The 22,460-nt window shown below is 40.5% G+C and overlaps 1 protein-coding gene across 2 annotated transcripts in view; it reads left to right on the top strand.

Annotated features, from left to right (window-relative positions):
* The window catches only part of Rad18 (RAD18 E3 ubiquitin protein ligase), a 95,575-nt gene that overhangs the window by 68,071 nt on the left and 5,044 nt on the right, over window positions 1-22,460 (top strand). For both annotated transcript variants that reach the window (XM_036181565.1, XM_036181564.1), the window contains one exon: window positions 17,796-17,858. In XM_036181565.1, coding sequence (XP_036037458.1) covers window positions 17,796-17,858 — 63 coding nt within the window. The remainder of the gene's footprint in view (window positions 1-17,795; window positions 17,859-22,460) is intronic.

Genomic DNA, 22,460 nt, shown 5'->3' with positions numbered 1-22,460 from the left:
GATGGGAAGAAATATTTAATAATTTGGTTAAGTAAATGAGCTAGCATATGCACATGTATATTTGCTTGTCCTGTCAGATGTGAGGCTCCTCAAAGCACACCACAGTGTTAATCAGCACACCCAGTGTACATGTGTTGGTGTTTATCATAATACTATTAGCCAGCAGAAGACACCAATGATCCTTGTAGAAATTGCTGTTTTTTGGACCAGTACTAGAATATGTAAGATAAGCCTAGAGTGTTTTATCATGTAAGAAAACAAGGAAAACCAAAAAGAAGGGAGAGCAGGGCAACAGAGAGGAAAAATAAATAGAGTATCACAAACTCAGCAACTGATAGTATGTGTAGGGGAACCAACAGCAAGAGTTCCCCAGTGGGCAAAATAGGACAGTTTAGGCAGTAACATATTTACTATAGTATTGGATTAACCCAAAGCATAAAATAAATGTCTATATTCATTTCATGGTGATTAAAAAATACAGTAGAAGAGAATAGAATACTGTGGATAGAGAGATTGCAAGTGATTGACTTGGATGCTTCCTATCACACAGTCTATAAAAATGCATTTTTATTTTAAATTTAGGACATAGCATGAGAAAATAATTACACTTTAAAAATTACTTTTACTATCTTTTGCTAGAACTTTGAATTTTCACACAGTAATTGTAAGCATTGCAGCTTGGATGGGAAGGTATCCTGGCAGTTGGGAGCCAAGGAATACCACAAAGTCACACTGCACAACAAACCTCACACAAGAGATTTATTGGGAGGGAAAAAACCAGAAGGGTGGCTGCCTCTGCTGGGTGAGAAACAGCGGGGAACTGAGCAGAAGGCAAGGCTTATATAGAGTTTCTTGGGGGTGGGGGCGGAATGGAACTTTTCAGGGTGAAGCTTTCCAGGGTGGAGGTTGGTGGACTTTCAAGTCCAGAGCCTGGGCTTTTTACTCTGCAGGGTGAGGGCAGGGTCCAGCTGTTAGGGCAATTCTGTGAGTGGAACCTGGCAGTTGGAGGTCCTCAAGGGAGGGGCTTACAGTGATTTCACTCTATAGGAGATGTTGCTTGGTCTTTATGTTTTCATCCTAACAGAAAACATGCAGGCTGCACAGTGTGTTTCACCCTTTTCAGTTACCATCTTTATTAGTGTCTGTGTACTTGTAACAGTGCTTTGAGTGGTGACTCTCAGGAATTGTGTGAAAGTACAGAAGGTTTGATGTGTTCTCCAGTGCTCTTTGCCTAAGGATATGTCCAGTAAATAAAAGGGGTTTCTTCTCCCAGGTAGTCCACACTGGTAACTTAAAAAAACAAAAACAAAAACATTACTATTGTTTCCTTTGGATAATCTGATTGTGCTAGATAGTTTTATGTCAACTTGACACAAGCTAAAGTCATCTGAGAGAAGGAACCCTGTAAGAAAATGCCTGTCTAAGATTGAGCTGTGGGTAAGTCTGTAGGGCATTTTCTTAATTAGTGATTGATGGGAGAAGGCCCAGTCTGTTGTTGGTGATGCTGTTCCTTGGCTGATGGTCCTAGGTTCTATAAGAAAGCAGGCTGAGCAAGCCCTGAGAAGCAAGCCAGTAAGCAGCACCCCTTCCATGGCCTCTATATCAGCTCCTGCTTCCAGGGTCCTTTTCTTGCTTGAGTTCCTGCTCTCATAAAATCAGAAATAGAGTTTTCTCCATGGGGAGCAAGGCAGTAGGCAACTGAGTATGAGAAGTAGGGTCGCAAAAGCCAGCAGAAGAGTCAGAGACAGCCCCTGCTCCCACTGTTAGGAGTCCCACAAGAAGACCAAGCTACACAACTGCAGCATATATGCAGAGGGCGTAGGTCAGTCCCATGAAGGCTCCATGGTTGTTGGTTCAGTTTCTGTTGAGTCCTGTGAACCCAGATTAGTTGGTTCTGTGGGTTTTCTTGTGTTGGTGACCCTTCTGGCTCCTACAATCCTTCTCTTCCTCAGGATTCCCCAAGCTCCACCTAATGTTTGGCTGTGGGGTCTCTACATCTGTTTCTATCAGTTCCTGGATAAAGCCTCTCTGATGACAGTTGGGCTAGGCAACAATCTATGAATATAACAGAATATCATTAGGCATCATTACATTGGCTTTTGTTTTTTTTTTTTGCCAGTTGTGCTTGTTAGAATTCCTAGCCACTCCCCCAGCTACATGACCACATATGCCCTGTCTAGTAGCCAGGCAAGATGCTTAGACATCCCAGAGCCTTACATCCTACATAATCTATGTGCTGCATTATGCTGCATGATCATGCAATCTATGTGCATGGGTGGTGTAGCTATGTAAGCCCATATGCACATGTGCAGGGGGAACCTATGAAAAGTGGGTTCCACCTATCCCTCCCCTCTCTTCCTGCACAGCCATTCCATTCCATAGGCCTGTGCACACTCCTTCTGTTCCCTTCCCCTAATAAACTTTTTTTTTTCTTCAAGGTTATGTATCAGCATGTATGACTGCAGGCCAGAAGAGGGCGCCAGATCTCATTACAGATGGTTGTGAGCCACCATGTGGTTGCTGGGAATTGAACTCAGGACCTCTGGAAGAGCAGTCAGTGCTCTTAACCTCTGAGCCATCCCTCCAGCCCCCCCCCCCCCATGGCTTTTCTCACACAGTAAACAGCACTGCTTAATGAATAACATTGCGCCACTTAATAAATAACAGTGTTTGGTTTTATTCTAGGTCTCTGGGTTATCCAAGAGGCTGAACTTTTAAAATGTTAGAATTTGTAAGACTGTAGGACTTTTTAAGTTTGTAAAATATTTTATATTGTAATGTTTATATAATGTATGGTCTTAGGGATAAACAAGAAAAGGAAAAGTTGTGGCTTTACAGTGATGCGTTTATATATCAAATTGACAAAGAGTTAATTGTATGCCAACTTGATACAAAGTAGAGTCATTTGAGAGAAGGGTACTTTCAATAAGAGTGCCTTCATAGATTGGGCTCTAGCAAGCCTATAGGGCATTTTCTTAATTAGTAATTAATGAGAAGGTCCTGGCCATCTCTGAGCCTGTGGTCCAGGGTTCTATAAGAAAGCAGGCTAAGCAAGCCTTGGGGAGCAAGCTTGGTGGCCTCTGCATCAGCTCCTGCCTCCATGTTCCTTCCCTGCTTGGGTTCCTGCTCTCACCACTTTTGATGATGAACTATTTATATGGAAGTGTGAGTGAAATTAACTTTTTCCTCCCCAACTTTGTTTTAGTTGTGGTGTTTTATCACAGAAATGATAATCCTAAACCCTAAGATATTAATGAACTTTTTATGATAGTTTTGTTGATATTTATAATAAGTTATTGACTTATTTGCTTTCTCATTAATCCCAGGTAGCAGATTATTATTTTTTTTTAATTTTTTTCAAGACAGGGTTTCTCTGTGTAGCTTTGCACCTTTCCTGGAACTCGCTTTGTAGACCTAGCTCTGCCTCTCGAGTGCTGGGATTAAAGGCGTGCGCCACCACTGCCTGGCAAGGTAGCAGATCTTAATGTTTGTTCAAATCCATGAATTGCCATGTCATAATGACCCTCTGTGACGTTGTTGTGAGCCCATTGATTTCTTTGATCAGGAGACTTCTAAAAATTACATATTTTATTATTAGTTGTACATTTAAAATTCCTATAAATATTGCCATTTCATTCTTTGATCCATGCTCAACAAATGACTTATTTTGTGCCGTCAGTCAGACCTGATCATTTCCCAAAGTTTGGGTGTTGATAACTGTCTTGTTGAGTTTTAGTTGACATGGTAATGATTGCATAAGGTTGATCTTTTTTGAATTTCTTTTGTATGTGGAATGTCTGCATGTGGGTGTGGGCAAATGAGCACATAGGTCCAAGTGCACGTGTTGTTTGTTCTTTGGAGGTCATCCTTTATACTCTTTTCTTCATCTTTTAAGATAGGCTCTCCCACCGAACTCGGAGCTTATTGATTTGGCTACTCAGGCTAGGCTAGTGAGCTCTAGGTATCTGCCTATCGCTCCTCTCCCAGTGCTGAGATATGTTGCCATACCTGGCTTTTACTTGGGTGCTGGGATCTCAATTTAGGCCTACATGCTTGCATAACAAATGCTTTGTCACTGAGCCATTTCCCAGTCCCTTGCTCCCCCCCCCCTTTTTTTTAAACCATCCTTTTCTTTGAAACAAGGTCTTGATGTGTAGTCCACACTGGCCTTGAATTCATGGTCATCCTTCTGCTTCAGTCTCTTGAGTGCTGGAGTTACAGATGTGTATCATCACTCCCCAGTCAGCTTTTTTGAACTCTTGTTGCCATCAGCCAAGTGGGAGTCTCGGGCATTATTACTATCACTAATGTCCTGTTCATGTAGCTAGAGTTTGAACTTTTAGGGTAAGAGAAGATCTGGCAGAAGAGTTAATTCATTCGGAGACTCATCTGAGGATTGTGTAAGTACTTGTTATGGACCTACCACACTACTTGTGCATACTAGGTGTGGGTCAAGGTTTACAAGAACAGATACTCTCTGACTAAGAAAAAGATAATTGGATAATTACAAGAAAATGTGATTGGTGTTTTTGTAGGAAAGATAGAAGATGTTGGGAGAAGGGCAGCTGATCTACCTGTAGGGACATCAGGCACCTGACTGGAATACTAAAGGATGAGAAAAGCTTTACCAAGCAAAGCAGTGCTTTGGAGGCAAGAAATGGAGAAAACTATGATTTCCAGTGAGATGGGGAAGCAGGTAGGGACTGAAGCCACAATTAGTGATGATGGCATGTGTGATGCAGTGAGCAGTGCAGGCACCACAGTCAGACCCTGCCTGTAGGCCTGAGTCTGCTGCCCACGTGGAACTTGTAAAAGTGCATTGCTGTTTATCAGATACCTACTTGGGAAATTCTTGTTCCAAGATATGTCTTCATGTGCTTAGTTTGATCAAAAAAATGAGATCAATTTTCAACTGTTGAAGAATTTAATTATTCATTGAGGAAAATGAAAAACAAAAAGGAGTAGCTAAGCGCGTGCTTTTCAGAACACTTTGAGAAAAGTTGTAGAGGCTGAAGGAACTCCTAGTTCCTTCTAATTGTTAGACATGGCAGTAACTGTTTGAATCAATATTCCCAGGATCCCAAGGTGGTGGCCAGTTAACAGCTAACTCTAGTTTACTTTTAAAAAATGAAAATCATAATCTCTTTGTCCCTGTACTGGTGTATAAAATTGGAAGGGGTGAAAATAACATGTGATTTCCATTATCCTGTTGGAATTTTGTGTTTTTAACTGAAGGCTTGGGATTTTGTTGTTGCAGTCACTGTCACACTAGTTTCTTTTAAATCAGGGGAGCAGGAAGGTTAACCCTGAGAACCCGAGGAAAGAGTTAGGATAGAATGAATGCAAGTGTGTTCAAAGTAGAAAGTATGTTGAGAAGTCCTAAGTACAGTAACTGCTTTCATGGATGAAGGATGAAGGTCTAGGAGCTGATGCTGCTTCTCTATAGGGATACCTAACCACTCATTCAGTCCAGCCTAGGCATTTCCTTACTTTAGTGTGAGGATTTTCATCTGGCTACATTTTAGACTACTACTGCTTCCTGGCTTGGTAAGAAGTGAATGTTAAGTTAGGTGAAAAGCAGCCAGGTGGGTTCTGCTTCCCTGCAGTAGGCTGGTTTTCAGCTCTTATTTTAGCTTAATGATGACTAGATAGCACTCCATTATCTCTTCCTGGAATGGCCATCTGGGTGCCTCATCAGTAGGCAAGACAGAATTAATTTGCAATCTCTCTGTTCTTTTTCCATCCCACCCAGATACATTCTGGAACATGGGTACATATAGTAAACTGCTGATTTTGCTTGCTTCTGTGGATTTTACCAAGTCAGCAGAACACACCTCTCTGGTATCTCAGAGGAATTCAAGTGTTACAGATGATGGGTTTCATTTGCAGAGGCTTTTTTTTTAGTTGATTCTGCAGAAGCCAATTTTAGAAGCCTTAAAGATGTCATTATATGCTTGTCTTACTGTATTAAGCATAATTTAAAGTCACTTATGACCTGTTACTGGGAGTATGGGTCATATTGCACATAAAGTATTAAAACATATCAGATTATTGGAAGGTCGGGGTAAACATAATTTGGGAGGGATAGTTCTTACACACATTTAATGGCTTAGTCTTAGTACTTCATTTCTTAAAAAAAAAAAAAAAACAAAAACAAAAAAAACCAGAGTCCCAGGGAAGGTAAGTGTCTAATGACTGAGATCCAGTTATATCAGTGAGATTTAAAATTCTTGTCCTCCTTGGCTCATAGACTGGAGTCATCTGCCCGTGCTGATGCAGCTCAGGATAATTGATCTTGGCATCCTCTACTTGCACTGTTATATTTGTAGTCTCAGAAAGAAAACAGTATACATTTAATTGCCGCTGGCCTAGCTGTACAGGGTATATGCTAGCCTCAGCACCATCTTTATACTAGACCCCTGCATCCCTATTATCAGAGAATTTGTCATCTAGTTAAGCTACATTGATAGGCAATGTTCATCTTTGAAACGTTGCTTGTTCTATGATTCTCTGGGGGTGGGGCGCTCTATCACCTACTGCTGTGATCTTGTCTCTTTATGTTGTTATTTGCATGAGATGTTCATTTCCATGATGGTTAAAAACAAAACACAAAACAAAGTGACACCTCATGCTTCTGTCCCTGTGTCCATTTAACTAGAGAAGTTTGGTACCTATTTGAAGTAGTCAATATTCGAATAATTTAAAAGGATTTCCCTTACATTAGGTAGTTGATATCTCAGAGATACTGCTTTTGTTTTAAGTTTCAAGCTAAACAAGCACACATATTTAATTCTGGTTCAAACTTGAATTCTTCCAGAGAGCCAAGAGAAACAATGTCTTTTGATTTCCTTAAAAACAATGAAACCACCCAGCACTTTTATAAGAGTCACTTCTCTCATTAATCCAGTGTTTTAGACTCTTTCCTTCAGCAGACTTAGAAAATGGTAGTATTTTGGTACCATACCAGGATTTAAAAAAAAAAAAAGATGCTGGAGCCTGGAGGTGCCTTCTATGGCCTTCTGCTACCTAAACCTTATTGGATGCTGAGAGTTAGTTCCTGGTATACCACCAATTTCTGGGAGAGCACACTGCTTAGAAGCTGTGCTGTTACATGCCACCCTAGTATGTTGTTGAGTAGTGGGAGGACAGTGTCTATGTAGACAAATAGTGTGGGTAGGAGGCCAGCAGCAGCATTTGAAGTCTCCCCAGTTTCTGACAAGTAAGGGTCCTTTCAAAGAGGCAGGAAGTTACTTAATTTCACAAAATCCAATGAAATAGTAAAGCTCTTAGTTTTTCAGTTCTCCAAGTCCTCAGAAAGCACCAAGGCCAGATTAGTATAAGTTTTGAGATTGAAGTCAAATTGAAATAACAGTTGAAATAATTAAAACTAGCAAGTTCATGAGTTCCCCAGTCCATTCCTTTTGTGTAATAGCAGAACTTCAGAGGAAGCACAGAGTGAAAGATGTAGTGTTTTCAAAGAATAATTAATGCCAACTCTCTCCTAGTTAGAAACCCTGTCTTAGGATCCAGAGAAAGGTGTGCCTCATGTGGCTGAGAGGCTTGATGTAGAGATCACATCATTTGCACATGGAACGGGGAAGGGTCACATTGGGAATCAGAAGAAGGGAACAGATTTCACTGTTGCAGGAGGCAACTTTATTAAATTACTATTTCAGTTAGGGTAGCTGGATCTAGAAATAGTTCTTATTCTAGAATGTGGCATAATTTGGTAGAAATACTTGGGACATAAAAGAAAGAATGATAATATTTTTTCTTACAGAGATTAATCTTTTCTTTTTGAAAACATTTTAGCATAGACATGCTTTCTGAGTACCTGGAAACTGGGAAGGAAGGGATCCGGAAACAGAAGAGTGGACAGAAGCCATAAGCTAATGGTTTGCCAAAAGAGAAGGGCAAATTGAAAACATTTCTCATCTGTAAAGTTAGCACATATCTTAATATTTGAGGGTACAGATCTAGGGACACTGTTAGACTGTTGTACACTGGTACTGTACAACTATAGGGACATTATTGTTAGAATGCTGTACAGAACAACTAATGGGGAAGGGACTCTGAGGAGATCAACTGAAAATCCAGTTGCTTTACCTTTACTTGGTATCTGGATGAGTGTCCTACACCTTATTCACATACAACAGGGCCTACCCACGTTTAGCCACTACCCATTATATGATTGCTTCACCTATCTCTTTCCCCTGCCAAACCCCAAATCAGGGTCTCATAAGTCCAGGCTAACTTTAAATCATATACTGAAGATGTTCTTGAACTCCTGGTCATCCTGCCTCTACTTCCAAGTGTTAGGATTACAGGTCAGCCCCACTATGCCTGGCTCCATTGCATTATTAAGAGTAGAACACTGGCCTGGCCTAGTGGCATGCACCTTCAATCACAGCACTGCAGAGGCAGGATGCCAGGCCTCTGAGCTTTGTGGGCGCTTGCACTCATATGCAAACCATTCCTTAGACACACCACACATACTTATAATTAAAAATAAATCTAAAAGAACAGAAAACTGGAAATTACTCAAGAACACTGTGGAGTGCTTAGGTTTTTATCTTTAGAGGCAAGTTGATTAGTGCATCCACCTACTGAAGTACCATGTGATTGTTAATGGAATATCTCTTCAGTGTTAAAGAGATTCCTAGGATACATTATCTAAAAGAGTAACATTTGGAACAGCAAATGTAGCTTACTGCTTTTATTCTAAATGGAGGAATGTAGTGAGTGCTTTGATTTTGCACAAAATAAACTTAAAAAGTAAGAAATGCACTGTTGAGGAATAAGTAACTTTAGAAATAAGAAAAGCTAATAAAAGTGGTTACATGTTGGAGATGTCAGGACCAGGGTAGATGGGAACAAGGATTCGAAACCATGTGTGTGGGGGTGTGGGTGGGCATATGTCTGTGTGTGGGGGGGGTGTCTGTGTGTGTGTATGCGTGTGGTGCACATGTGTCAGGAGCTGATGTAGCTCAGGTGGGCTTCGAGTTTACTGTGTAGTGGATGATGACCTTGAACTTACCCAAGTACTATGATTACAGGTTTGTACCAACTGTACTGGGGATCAAACCCTGGGTTTTGTATGTTGTAAGCAAATATTCTACTAATTTAGCTACATCCCTAGCCCTCAGTGTGTATCTCTTGATGATTTTATCTTGAATCATGTAAGTATTTTAAACAAAAAGTATAGACACCTTCACCTTTGAAATAAAATTTTGAAGTCATTGTATCTTAGGTGTTATATGTTGACTAGTAAAGGATGATGGTGTTGGTACTGAGGCAAGACAGATGTACTGATGAGGTTTTATAATTTATGGATTTTGTAAATTAATATTGGCATTGAATTTTTAAAAATGCCTTTTGGCTTGGAAAATTTGGCATTATATTCAGCTTTTAGCTGTTAGTAATGTAACATTTTATGAATTTAATACTGCCATATTGTTTTTTAACTAACATACTTTATTGCTTGATGTTTTGCTATATCAGTTTTGAGAGTACAATATGTATGAACTCCTGAAAGCTATATGGTTCATTTATTCACCTAGCGAATTTTTTGTTTGAAAATAAATGCCCTTGTGGTACGATTGAGCATTCAGCATTGTTTGTAATAGCCAGAACCTGGAAACAACCTAGATGCCCTTCAACTGAAGAATGGATAAAGAAAATATGGTACATATACACAATGGAGTACTACTCAGCAGAGAAAAACAATGACATCATGAGGTTTGCAGGCAAATGGATGGATCTAGAAAAAAATCATCCTGAGTGAGGTAACCCAGACTCAGAAGGACAAACATGGTATGTACTCACTCATAGGAGGATATTAGATGTAAAACAAAGATGACTAGACTGCTACACAACTCCAGGGAGGCTACCTAGAAAACGGGACCCTAGGAAAGACCCAGGGATCACCCAATGACAGAGGAATGGATGAGATCTACATGAACAACCTGGACGACAGTGGGAGTAATGAAGGGCAAGATTTGAGGGAAAGAAAGCTTAGGGGAGCAGGAGATCCCAGCTGGATCAAGAACAGAAAGGGAGAACGAGGAATAAATGAAGACCACATGAAAATAGGAATAAGCAGAGTGCTCGAGAGGTACCCAGAAATCCACAATGATATATCCTCTGTAAACTGCTAGCAATGGTCGAGAGAAAGCCTGATCTGACCTAGTCTGGTGATCAGATGACTAAACACCCTAACATTCGTCTTGGAACTCTCATCCAATAACTGATGGAAGTGGATGCAGAGATCCTCAGCCAGGCCCCAGTTGGAGCTCCAGGTGTCCAACGGTCGAGAAAGAGGAGGGACTGCAAGAGCGTGAATTGTTGAATCCAAGATTGCAAAAAGCACAGGGACAAGTAGCCAATTGAAAGAAAGCACGTGAATTATGAACCAACGGCTGTGGAGCCCCTAGCTAGATCAGGCCCTCTGGATAAGTGAGACAGTTGAATAGCTTGATCTGTTTGGGAGGCATCCAGGCTGTGGGACCAGGACCTGTTCTTAGTGCATGAGCTGGCTGTTTGGAACCTTGGGCTTACACAGGGACACATGCTCAGCCTGGAAGGAGGGGACAGGACCTGCCTGTACTGAATCCACCAAGTTTAAATGAATCCCCAGGGGTGTCTTGGTCCTGGAGGACATGGGAATGGAGGGGAGGGGCTGGGGGGAAGGTAGGGGTGTGGGCGGGAGGGGTGAGGACAGGGGAACCCATGGCTGATGTATAAAATTAAAACATATCATCATCATCATCATCATCATAAATATATATAACACAAAAAATTTTAAAAAAAAAGAAAAATAGGAATGTGAAATAATTCTCTAGTGTCATTTGTACTTTTAAAAGTGCTCACACTAGATGATAACTAAGCTAGACTGTCTTTTGGTTTGGAGGAAATCTTTGTACAAGATGTAGTCATATCAAGTCTGTGAATTTCCTTTGCTTCCATAAAATCCATGTACCTTACGGTCAGGTGCCTTTGTTCCATTGTAGGAATTAGCTCAGCCATTGGCTCTGTGCATGTTCAAAGATGTGGTATATAGAAGGTGGTTGATTTTTTTTTTTTTTTTTTTCCTCACTCGTTGATGAAATGAAATCTGATTTTGCTTTGCCAGCCTTCCTAGGTTACTTGGTCACGTATTGGACTACTTTGTTAACTAAATATAAGCTTCATTGTTGCTGTTTTGTAAGATTGGATAAATACATCTTTTTGTTACCTGTCATCTAAGGCCTTGTTATCTTAGTTTTCTAGCTTTCCTGGAGTTCAACCAAGCTCTTCTTAACCATGCTTTGTCCATGAAGCTTGCAATTGGTTGTCTAGTACAGTCTTACTGATAGAAATGTAGGGGAGGTACTGTTAACTTATTGGTGGAAGTATTAAGGCAACTCTACGTAGTTAAAAGGGAGGTTTATTTTGTGGGGTAATTTACAAGTAAAGGGATAGGTTACAGGGTCCAGGAAAGGTGTAATGCAGTCCAGTGGTGTTCTCTGGAGAACTCTGCTCAGTCTACCTCCCGCATCCAAGATCCAAGAGCCGCCACATCCAGATCTCAGGTCTTAAGGGCTCTTGTCTCTGCCCCACCTCATAGGTGTGACAGTTACTGGAAGCCTCACTGGGGGTAGTACTTCCAGATCAAAGCTGGAACAGCTACCCATTACATCTCCCCCTTTTGTCTAAATAAGAAAGTTCTAACTTAATACAAAACTATATACAATAGGAACGATTATCAAATATTTTTTTTAAGTATGGTGTGTGTGTGTGGGGTGTGTGGGGGGTGTGTGGGAGTGTGTATGTGTGAATATGTATTGGCCAGAAATAGACATCAGCTGTGTTCCTAAGTTGCTCTTCATATTACTTTTTTTTTTTTTTTGAGCTGAGAATCGAACCCAGGGCCTTGTGCTTGCTGGGCAAGCACTATACCACTACCCCAGTTTGTTTGTTTGTTTGTTTGTTTTTTAAGATTTATTTATTTATTATGTATACAGTGTTCTGTCTGTAAGTATGCCTTCAGGCCAGAAGAGGGCACCAGATCTTATTACAGATGGTTGTGAGCTACCATGTGGTTTCTGGGAATTGAACTCGGGACCTCAGGAAGAGAAGTCAGTGCTCTTAACCTATGAGCCATCTCTCCAGCCCGCTGATTATCAAATATTGTCCAGGCAGAATAAAGGATAATGACCTAGACAAGATGGAACTACAACCAACACAAACAATATCGAACAAGAGACACATACTAAAATCCAGAGAAGTCTGGAGCATAGGTAAATGGCACATTACAAAGATCATTCCAAAAGGTGTCCTATCCTAAAGAACCTAAATCTAATACTTAATATGTTCTACATAAGATACAAGAAGATTGTAACTATAACTGTTAGATTTCAATCTCATCAAAGACCTGAGAAGGAATATAATAATACCTGAAAAAAAGAAAAGAGGAAGTGCTGTGGATATTGCGCTGTATGCTGTGAATGTATTGTTCTGATTGGTTAATAAATAAAGTGCTGATTGACCAGTAGCCAGGCAGGAAGTATAGGCAAGACAAAGAGAGAGGAGAATTCTGGGAACAGGAAGGCGGTGTCAGGAGTTGCCAGCCAGACACAGAGGAAGCAAGATGTGAAGGCAGAACTGGAAAAAGATATCAAGCCACGTGGCTCAACATAAATAAGAATTATGGGTTAATTTAAGTGTAAGATCTAGCTAGCAAGAAGCCTGAGTCATTAGGTCAGTTTTAATTAATATAAACATCTGTGTGATTATTTGGGTCTGAGTGGTTGCAGGCCTGGGCAGGACTGGAGAAAACTCCAGCTACATTAACTTGTGTAGATGAATAAATAGTATTTGAGTTTCTGCTTCCATTGGCTGAAGCAGCATGGTTGACAGATATCTAGGCATTCCTTTTTTTTTTTTTTTTTCCTGCTGTAATCTTTTTGAGCTTCTGTACATCTTGCAAATGGCAAAAAAACCTAGAGCAGGTCTGAATTAAAGTTAAGTGTGTGTAAGGTAATTATCATGGTGTTGGTAAGAGTAGTTACTCAGAAAAATGGTAACCTTTGTCATCATTGAGTGATTTTTATAAAATGTCTATGAATGTTGACTATTTTATTATGTCACTATTAGCCCACGACTAGAGTATTTAGCATATAAGCTATTAGCTTACCCTACAGAACAAATTACTAGAAATCATGATTTGAGGAAGGATTCATGCTAATGGGCAGCTTTTACTGAAAGATCATTGTCAGGCAGGTTTTATACCCTTTTAATGAACTCTCTAGTGATTTGTGCTCCAAGGGGGTTGTTTTTTATTTTAATGTTACATATTTTCAACCACATTCAAATTATTGCCACAATGAAGACACTTGAAGTAGGTAACTATTAGATAATAGAAAATTCCACTTGTAAGTAATTTTTAATCTGCAGGATTTTTATAGCAAACGTTTGTGTTTTTCCTATTGTGCAGTACCCTGTGTACCTGCCAAGCTGGATAAATAACAGGCTCTGATGATTTTGCACCTGGTGTCATAGAAACACTGGGAATCAAAGATTAAGTGGTGCATATAGTGATCAGGTTTCCTGGGGCAAATTGAAGCAGTGCTGTGACAGTTATTTGGTAAATCCCAGTTCAAACCTGTTTTATGAAAGTGGAGGCAACATTGATTGAACACTTACTATGTGCCAAGCTATGTACTTAACATTTAGTGTGTTGTATTGATTCATCTTAAAAATATCCCTGGAAAATACGTGTCTTGACTAAAAATATGGGCTTTGAGGTTTAGAAAGGTTCCAGAACTTGCCTAAGGTTGAACATTCAGTGACAGGAACAGGAGTCCATCTTAGCAGTGCTGTCACTGAAATCTATGCATGTCTCTCCCCCGGCCCCTCAACTTTGCATCATAGCTTTGCAGGAGTATTTGATATCTTGTTAGCTTTGGTAAAATAAAATCTTTACTGTTTGATGAAGTTGTCTGCTAGAAAAGGAATATACAAATAGCTTTTTCTTTAGAAGTAATGTTCAGAGAGCAGGAATGCCATTCTCAGCTATTCCAAGGTGCATGTGCACACTCACACTTGCATTAACTCATCTTTCTCAAGTTTGAGCTGAAATTAAGGTCTATGTGATGAAAAGTTAGAATCTTCCAGCACCCAGGTTGGGTTTCAGAATTTAAGATTCATATAATTGTCTGTGAGACTTTTTCACATGTAATCTATGTAATAAAGTCCACAATAGCTGGACAGATGGTGACATCAGAGGACACAATCTCAGTACTCTTCCATAATTATGCTGTAACTTTCATGTGCTTATCTAGCTTCTTAAATTACAGTTTTCCAAATGTTATAAAGCTAACTGGTAGAGATGCTGAAGTTTATGCAGAAATTTCTTGCTCTAGATGTAAAAATTATGTTTGTGTAGGATTGCACATGCTCTGATCCTGGGTCTATCAGGGTGGTTAATTAAATTTCTTCTAAGATTTTTTTTTTTTAAGATGTCTTAATTGTTTTTTAGAATTTTTTATCTTTAAGGAAAATTAAAATGACCAAATCTTCAAAAATATTAATTGCTTCTTCTGTCTACAGGAAAGAAATCCTCAAGTGATAATGTCAGTAACATTAACTTAAATGTGGAGTCTTGCAGATAAAATTCTCAACCATCTTAGTAAATAAGAAACACAGAACCAAATACAGAGGAAATAGCCAAAGAGATCAGAGCAATAGCCACGACTAGCTTTAGCTTACCACCAGCAGTAGCTTCCCCAGAGAGAGTTTCTTCCTGTGTGACTTGTGTTTTTATTGCTTTCCTCTTCTGCCTTCTGATTGGCTCTAAGCCCAGTCACATGACTTCCTTGTCACTGTCTGTCTATACAGACCTTCAGGTCTCTATGGTTGGTACTGAGATTAAAGGCTCATGTCACCACGCTTGGCTGTGTCCTTGACCACACAGAGACTCTGCCTTCCATGTGATCGGATTAAGGGCGTGTGCTACCATTGCCGGACTTCTGCTTAATGGCTATTTGACCTCTGTCTCCAGGCAACTTTATTTATTAACATACAAATAAAATATCACAATTCATCACAAATAAAATATCACCACAGGGTCCCTTTGTAAAATCCTAAGAGTCTAAGATGTAGTGGAAAGTGTTGCTGGAAGTTTTCCTGTGTCCTGCCTAGCCCACAGTTGGGACAAATCTCTCACCCACAGTCCCGCAGCCTTTTTAAAAAAATAATCACACAGAGGCTTAATATTAATTATAACTCCTCAGCCATTAGCTCAGGCTTATTACTAACTAGCTCTTACACTTAAATTAACCCACAATTCTTATCTATGTTTAGCCATGTGGCTTGATACCTTTTCTCAATTCTGCCTTGTCATCTTGCTTCCTCTGTGTCTGGCTGGTGACTTCTGACTCAGCCTTCCTCTTCCCAGAATTCTCCTTGTTTGCTTATCCTGCCTATACTTTCTGCCTGGCTACTGGCCAATCAGCATTTTCTTTATCAACTAATCAAAGCAACACATATTCACAGCATACAGAACGACATTCCACTGCAGGAAAGAAATGAAAATTGAGGACACTGGGAAGCTGCCTGTATAGCTGGGCATCATTATTGAAGACAGGAGAAAGCAATTTGGTGTGCTTTGTGAATCTGCAATCTGTTTCCACTGAGGCATTATTGCATACATCTCAAGTGTATGCCATGTGAATTGCACATGTTCCCTTTAACAGTCGGTGACTGTGCTGGTTGATTTGAAAGCACCTAGGAAAAGCGATCACAGACTACCAGCTTCTGGACAGGACTGAAACTGGAACTTGCTTTGTAGACCAGGCTAGCCTGGAACTCAAAACCTGCTTCTACCTTGAAAGTGCTAGGATTAAAGGCGTGTGCCACCTTTTGGTGGTGGGTGGGGGTATTGGACACGAAGCAGATTTTACTATTTTTTTCTGACCATGTGACAGTGGCCAGCAACATAGTCAAATATCTCCCCAACTCCCAGAAATACTGCCAGCCACATTGTCAGGGCACATGAAAGAGTAAATAACTGCAGGTTTCTTCTGCAATTAGAACAGTTACTGTATAACAAAGAGGAGCCAGAGTTGAGATTTTGTGACCAGAAAGGCTTAAACCTCTTCTGTGGGAATGACAGTGGCAGTGGACATGTGCTTTCCCCAGTGAGGGGCTGTGTGGGTCTGCCTCCAGAGAGTAATAAAGTCAGTGAAACCAGCTAACTGATCTTCAGGGCTTGCTGCCCTGCTTCCTCTTCTAATAAAAACTCTAGTTCAGTAGTTGTTTACTAGGAAAGGTTTGTTCCAGTCCTGTGTTGGGTGAAATTGCCTAATGAAGAAGTGGTCATTGTTCCAGGGGACACCTAGCTTTTCAGAGGGGCAACTTCTTAGTGGGAAACAATAGTACATGCTTGGGTACTGTGGCAGGCTGGGTTAGGGGTCCCTAGTACAAGGACCTAAAGGAATAGTTGCAGTGCATATGTAGTAAGTCAGAATCAACTGTCTACAGGCTTTTGTCCTACCATTTTAATAGTCATATGTGTGTACTGCTATATGAATAAATACAACTGAAGTATTACTGAGTTCACACCTGTTCTTTATCATGTGGCTCTTTTTCAAGCCACAGATACCAGGAGCTCCTCGTTCTCAGAAGCTCAGGAAATGTACTTAGAGGTATAGGGGTTACACATGCATTTCACCTGGACACCCTAGACCCTGCATGAGGCTCCTTGAGAGTCTAAGGACTTGGGGAGGTACACTGAGTGAGACATTTGGTGCAAAGCTGATGATCTCTGTGGCCCCTTTTGTCTAGGTGTCCTAGGGAAACGCTGCTTCAGTGTGGTTAGTCAGAAATGGTTGCAAGTGCTTCGTTGACACTTTTAAATCTTCATATTGTAAAGCTTTTGTTATTTTTAGTGTATCATTGGAGACGTTATTCACATTTAGTATTTTCAACCCTGTTGTTTCTCACCCTAGCTTTCCTCTTTCTGCTAGATGATATTTGTTTTTGAGTGTCCCATATGGTTCCGTGACATTCCATGTAGAATGTCTAGAAAAGTGTGTTTGATACTGGTGGGCACATGGCCTTTCTAAAGCCATTGTTATTGATTATATGAGAACAAGTGCTAAAGCTTTCAAGTAGTTTTTTCTTTTAAAGGACTAATTTGTGCTGCCTGTGACCTTAGTTCCCATGCACCACTAGAGAGTGTGGCATTTCAAGCTAGATCACATTTTATCACACATCTCCATTATTAGCACTGCTCACATGCATTATGCTTTACTCTATGTTGGTTACCAAGAGACTAAAAGCACCTCTTGTGGATCTCATCACTAGAATTTAGTTTTTAAAACACAATCTCTTTCTCTTTTCCTTTTTGATAGTAGTGCTGGGAACTGACCAAATTGTAATTTGATCTTTGATTTACATAGCAGATTAAAAAGCCTCATGTCATTGCTCTGTCTAAATTCAGGTTTTATGTTGTGAGATTTATTTAAGCTTTGTTTATTGTTTTCATCATTGATAACTCATTAAAGTTTTTATGGCTTTTTGAAATTTAGTTGGCATATAATAAATTATAAATATCTAAGGACCCACTCAATTTGATGAGGTTCCATATAACATAGGTGTGTGACTATGAAACCATCTTCACAGTGTGGATGGTGAATATGCCTACCCTTTCCTATTGCACCACTTTGTGCTTCCTACTGACCCTAGCTCCCTAGTGCTCCTGTTGGATCAGGACAGACCTCACAGTGTGGCATTGCTGACACATGTCCTTTTAGTTCCAGTTCGGACATCATAAGAGATCTTCTGGAGGAAGAGGAAGCCTGGGAAGCATCTCACAGGTGAGTTCTCACCGTCAGCAAGTGTGTGAGCTGGGGCCCGAGAAATGAGAGCCCTGTGCAGCTGATTTGAGACAAGACGTTTGTGCTTCCTGACGGATGAAGAAACTCCTAATCCAGGTTGTTTGTTGTCTGTGTATCTCACTGCGGAGCTGGAGTCCTGATGCAATAAGTAGTTACTCATTGATGTCGTTTCTGTGTCCTTGTTATTTATTTATTTATTTTTTTGGGCAGTGTGATAATTTGCTAAGCACAGGCTTGGGGTAAATAAAAATAATCCTTTCTCATGTCTGAGGTGAGTTTCTCCTTCTGCCTCCTCCCTACCCCCTTGTCTGGAGCCACTTTGTCCTTCTTTCTCTTACACAGGCAGCCTCTCCCTTCTAGCTGGGTCTTTCACACTTTGTCCTCAGTGTGCAGTGGTAGCCTCTTCAGCCACAGGCCATCCTCCTTCCCGCTTCCTTAGTAGTGATGTCATCTTGCAGTTTCTGTTTCTTTATCTTCCATTTCCAGCCTTCTTTGAAGGCCTCCATACTGCTAAATCCAGAGGCCATTTTCAGAATTCACTTTCCTTGTTTCATTAGCAGTGTTTTATACTAAGCAGGAAGTTCAAGGTTATCCTCAGCTTTGTATCAAGTTTGAGGTCAGCCTGGGCTACATGAGACCCTGTGTTCAAAATTAAAAAAAAAAGATGATGATGGTGTTTAAAGATAAAGTAGAATAAATTCGCAGTGGATAAAAATGCTACAATAGAAGGTATCTGGATAACACCAAAGAAGACAGAGATGGTGGAATGGAGAAATCTCTCTCTCTCTCTCTCTCTCTCTCTCTCTCTCTCTCTCTCTCTCACACACACACACACACACACACACACACACACACACACACACACAAAAGTGACACACAAATTCTGCTTTATGAGTGATTGTAGGAATGGGTATATAACCCAATCAGAATATAGACACTACAGAATGGATTAAAAAAAGCTGTGCTGTGCCTTGTGCTCTGTCTACAAAGAACACATCTTTGAGTCTAAGACACCAATATATTGAAAGCAGAAGAATAGAAAAAGGTATGTCATAGCCATCCTGAAGGACGATAGTGTTGACAAGATAGACTTGAAGGTAAAAAGTGTAACAGAGCCAAAGACATTTATAATCTTGAAAAGGTCAATCTATTAAGAAGACAAAATGATTGAGAACATATATCCATGTAACAAGAGTCCCATGAAGCAAAAAGATGGAATGGAAAGCTACCACAGGCAGCAAGGAGTAAAATTTCACCACTACCCCCCAAAAAACCATTGCCATGGACACAGACTCACTTTCATCAGGCCATGCAGGTTACAGTGGGCCTGCAGAATTGCATGTTGATGGTGTACCACTCTCCACTGGGCTTCTGCCTTCCTCAGAGAATAGTTTCCTGAGGCAAAAGAACTTGGGAATTCTCTGGCTTTGTGAGTCCTTCATGTTCTCCAGGCACAGGCCCATCTCTGCTCTTTTAAAGTGCTATGTCAGGAACAGTGTTCAGACACACTAAACTGCAGACCTTTCTGGGGTCTCATTCTCTTCTTTTCTCTATTTATTTACCTTTTCATTTTCTTGGTACTGTTTCTCAAAGTACAACTTTTAATTTTGATGAAATGTATTATGTCTATTTTAATTATTTTTGTCCTACCTAGGATCTTTTTGTAACCCCAAATCACTCAATATTTTTCTTTTATGGCTTAGAAATATTAAGTAAGTGTCATAAGGTGTGTCAATGACTGGTTCAATGGTTCTTTTGGGCATAAGGTATTCCCATTGCTGTAGCATTAGGTATTAAAGAGATGACCCATGTCTATTTCATATGTGTGTATAGATTTGTTTCTGGAATCACTCTTATGTTTGTTGATCATGTAGATATCTTTTTAACATCTTGTAATTGCTGTTTGGTAATGCTTTAAGTCAGGTAATGTGAGACTTTTTAAAATAAATATAATGGTTTATATTAGTTCATTTATTATTGTATTACTTTTGATAAATGTGTAAGGTGGCAGAGGAAGGATTGAAATGTTCCTTTGTAGTGTAGCTGCTATGGCCTGGTGTAAAGTTGGGATGATCCTTGGACCAGACTGGCTGTACTCTTCTGTATGTCATTTCCATTTGACATGTAGGTTCTGCTGAGCTCTTCTGGTCTTTGATAGATAACCTACTGCAAAATGTGATGATCCTGGTAGAGAGTGGCAGTCTTTAGCGTCTATAGGGGACTATTGCATCATGGACTAGATGGCTTAAACAATAGAAATGCGTGTTCCCGCAGCTCTAGAGGCTGGAAGTCCAGAATCAAGGTGTTGATAGAATTGATCATTGAATGCTCTCATTTTTGACCATTTCCTGCTTAATGACTTTAAGAATGGTATTGGGATTATGCTGTTTGAAAAGCTCAGAATTCTAGGACCAGCAAGATGACTCGGTGGGTAAAAATGCTTGCAACTGAGCCAATGACCTGAGTTTGATTCCCCAGGCTTATATGGTAAAAATAGAGAACCTGCTCCTGTGAATCATCCTCATACACAGTACACACACTGTCTGTCTGTCTGTCCATCTGTTCCCCCCCCATCCCCTGTCTGTTTCTCTTTTTCTCTTTTTCTCCTCTTCTCTCTTCTCTCTTCTCTTTTCTTCCTTTTCTTCTTCTTCTTCTTCTTCTTCTTCTTCTTCTTCTTCTTCTTCTTCTTCTTCTTCTTCTTCTTCTCCTCCTCCTCCTCCTCCTCCTCCTCCTCCTCCTCCTCCTCCTCCTCCTCCTCCTTCTTCTTCTTCTTCTCTCTCTCTCTCTCTCTCTCTCTCTCTCTCTCTCTCTCTCTCTCTCTCCAAACAGCATCCCTGGATTAGCTGTGTTTGTATATGCTCTGAGTGGAAGTTTGGCCAAAGAAAGTTAAACTTCATTCTTTTATTGGGCTGTTGTAGCCCTAGGCTGAAGTTGGCAAGATGTGGCCCATGAACCAAATCTGTTCCACTGTCTGATTTTGTTAATAAAGTGTTATTAGAACATAGCCATACATTCCTTTACCTGTTGGTTCATATTTTTCTTTGTTGTTTTGTGTTACAACAGAGTCAAGTAGTAGCAGCAGAGTTGTCAGAGCCCAAAATATTTGGACCATTATATAAAAAATTGCTAGCCCTTGTTCTAAATCAGAAGAATCTAAACCATTTGGTTGAATACATTATACTTTGACCCACCCTGGAAAAAGTGGGGAGCATAAAGAGTCTCTGTAGGTTTTATAAAAATGTCCTTATCCCTCCTGCATCTGACCCTTCTGGGTAAAAAGATGGGATGAATGTGGGAGATGGTTTAAACAGAGGTGCCATTCTAACTAATGGGAAAGGACACACTGATCTTGTAGAGGGCAAGGAGTACTAACAACACTGGCATCTGAACAGAGGAACTCCTAGGTTACGGAAGTTGTAGGCACAGAAACACACTGGTGACTCGGGTTCAGAGCAATCTGTGGAAGGCTCTTCACAGTGGAAGAGTGCCATTGTGAGAGTCTCCCGATGGTGGCAAATGCCTTGGGTTTTCCTGTCTGCTTTCCCTGTCAGATGACTTGGAATATAATTTGATCTTCATTCATCATAGTCTTCTTCTGACTGTTCAGCAGATCCTGCCCTTTCTCACACAGAAACATTAACGTGTCTTTGGTTTCTCCATTCTCATACTGTTTCTCAGTTGTCCCACCCTGCTGGTGGCATGTACAGATGAAATAGCAGTCTCTTCAAAACCAGGAGTGGATTCAGTTATTTAAACTGAGTAAGAAACTATCCTGATGTTACTCACTGATAATCTCTTAAGAAGTGTAGTTAACTTGTGTACCCCACTTGATGCTGATGTTATTTATGGGAAACCAGCAGTTATGAGTACTTCTTTCTTTTCAGGAGCACTGTTGTGGGGAGCACCCCAAACTGTGCTGCTTGTATGGAAGCTAGGTATAAATATTCCTTCATCTCAGAAATGTGACTACACACTAGTGATGATCATTATAAATTTTTAAGAATTCAAAGAAACACCACTGGTAGATTATGAGGCCCTCAGACAACTGTGAAGAGCTCTCTAGATTGAAGCTGTCTTTTGTTACTCAGGGAGGGTTTTCTAGAGCAATGTGGGTGGTGGTGTGTGCATACCCTGCTATTCCTACAATAAGAACCATCCAATTGTTTGTCCTTGACTTTAGCTGAGGTAACTGATACCACGTTGCCTCTGGAAGGTATTTACGAGTGCCTTGAGTGTACAGACCCACAGAGGTTTCCTAGTGAGAACTTACTCAGGGTCTGAAAATCTGAGCTTGTTTTCCCCAGCAGGGCTGCATAAGGGGATGACTGGACCATGGACATGGTTACCAGGTGTTTGGAAGGGTCTGTACTTGGCTGAATGGTGTGCTTTGATCTAGCAAAGGGGAGGTCTTTTGCCCCTCCCTTGGCATTGTTATAAAAAGCCCTTTTGAAGAGACAGAAGGGACTGGTGGGTTTTGATCCAGGTCCTCCTGAAGCTATCCTGTGTTTTTGTCTGTCTCCTCTCCACTATCTTTCTATCTAAAAGTTTCTTATTTATTCCTCTTTCCTCCTCATAGGAACC

This window comes from Onychomys torridus, chromosome 3 (genome assembly GCF_903995425.1).
Source record: "Onychomys torridus chromosome 3, mOncTor1.1, whole genome shotgun sequence".
NCBI lineage: Eukaryota > Metazoa > Chordata > Mammalia > Rodentia > Cricetidae > Onychomys > Onychomys torridus.
The sequence above is the reverse complement of the archived record's forward strand: the minus strand, read 5'-3'. Positions and strand labels throughout refer to the sequence as shown.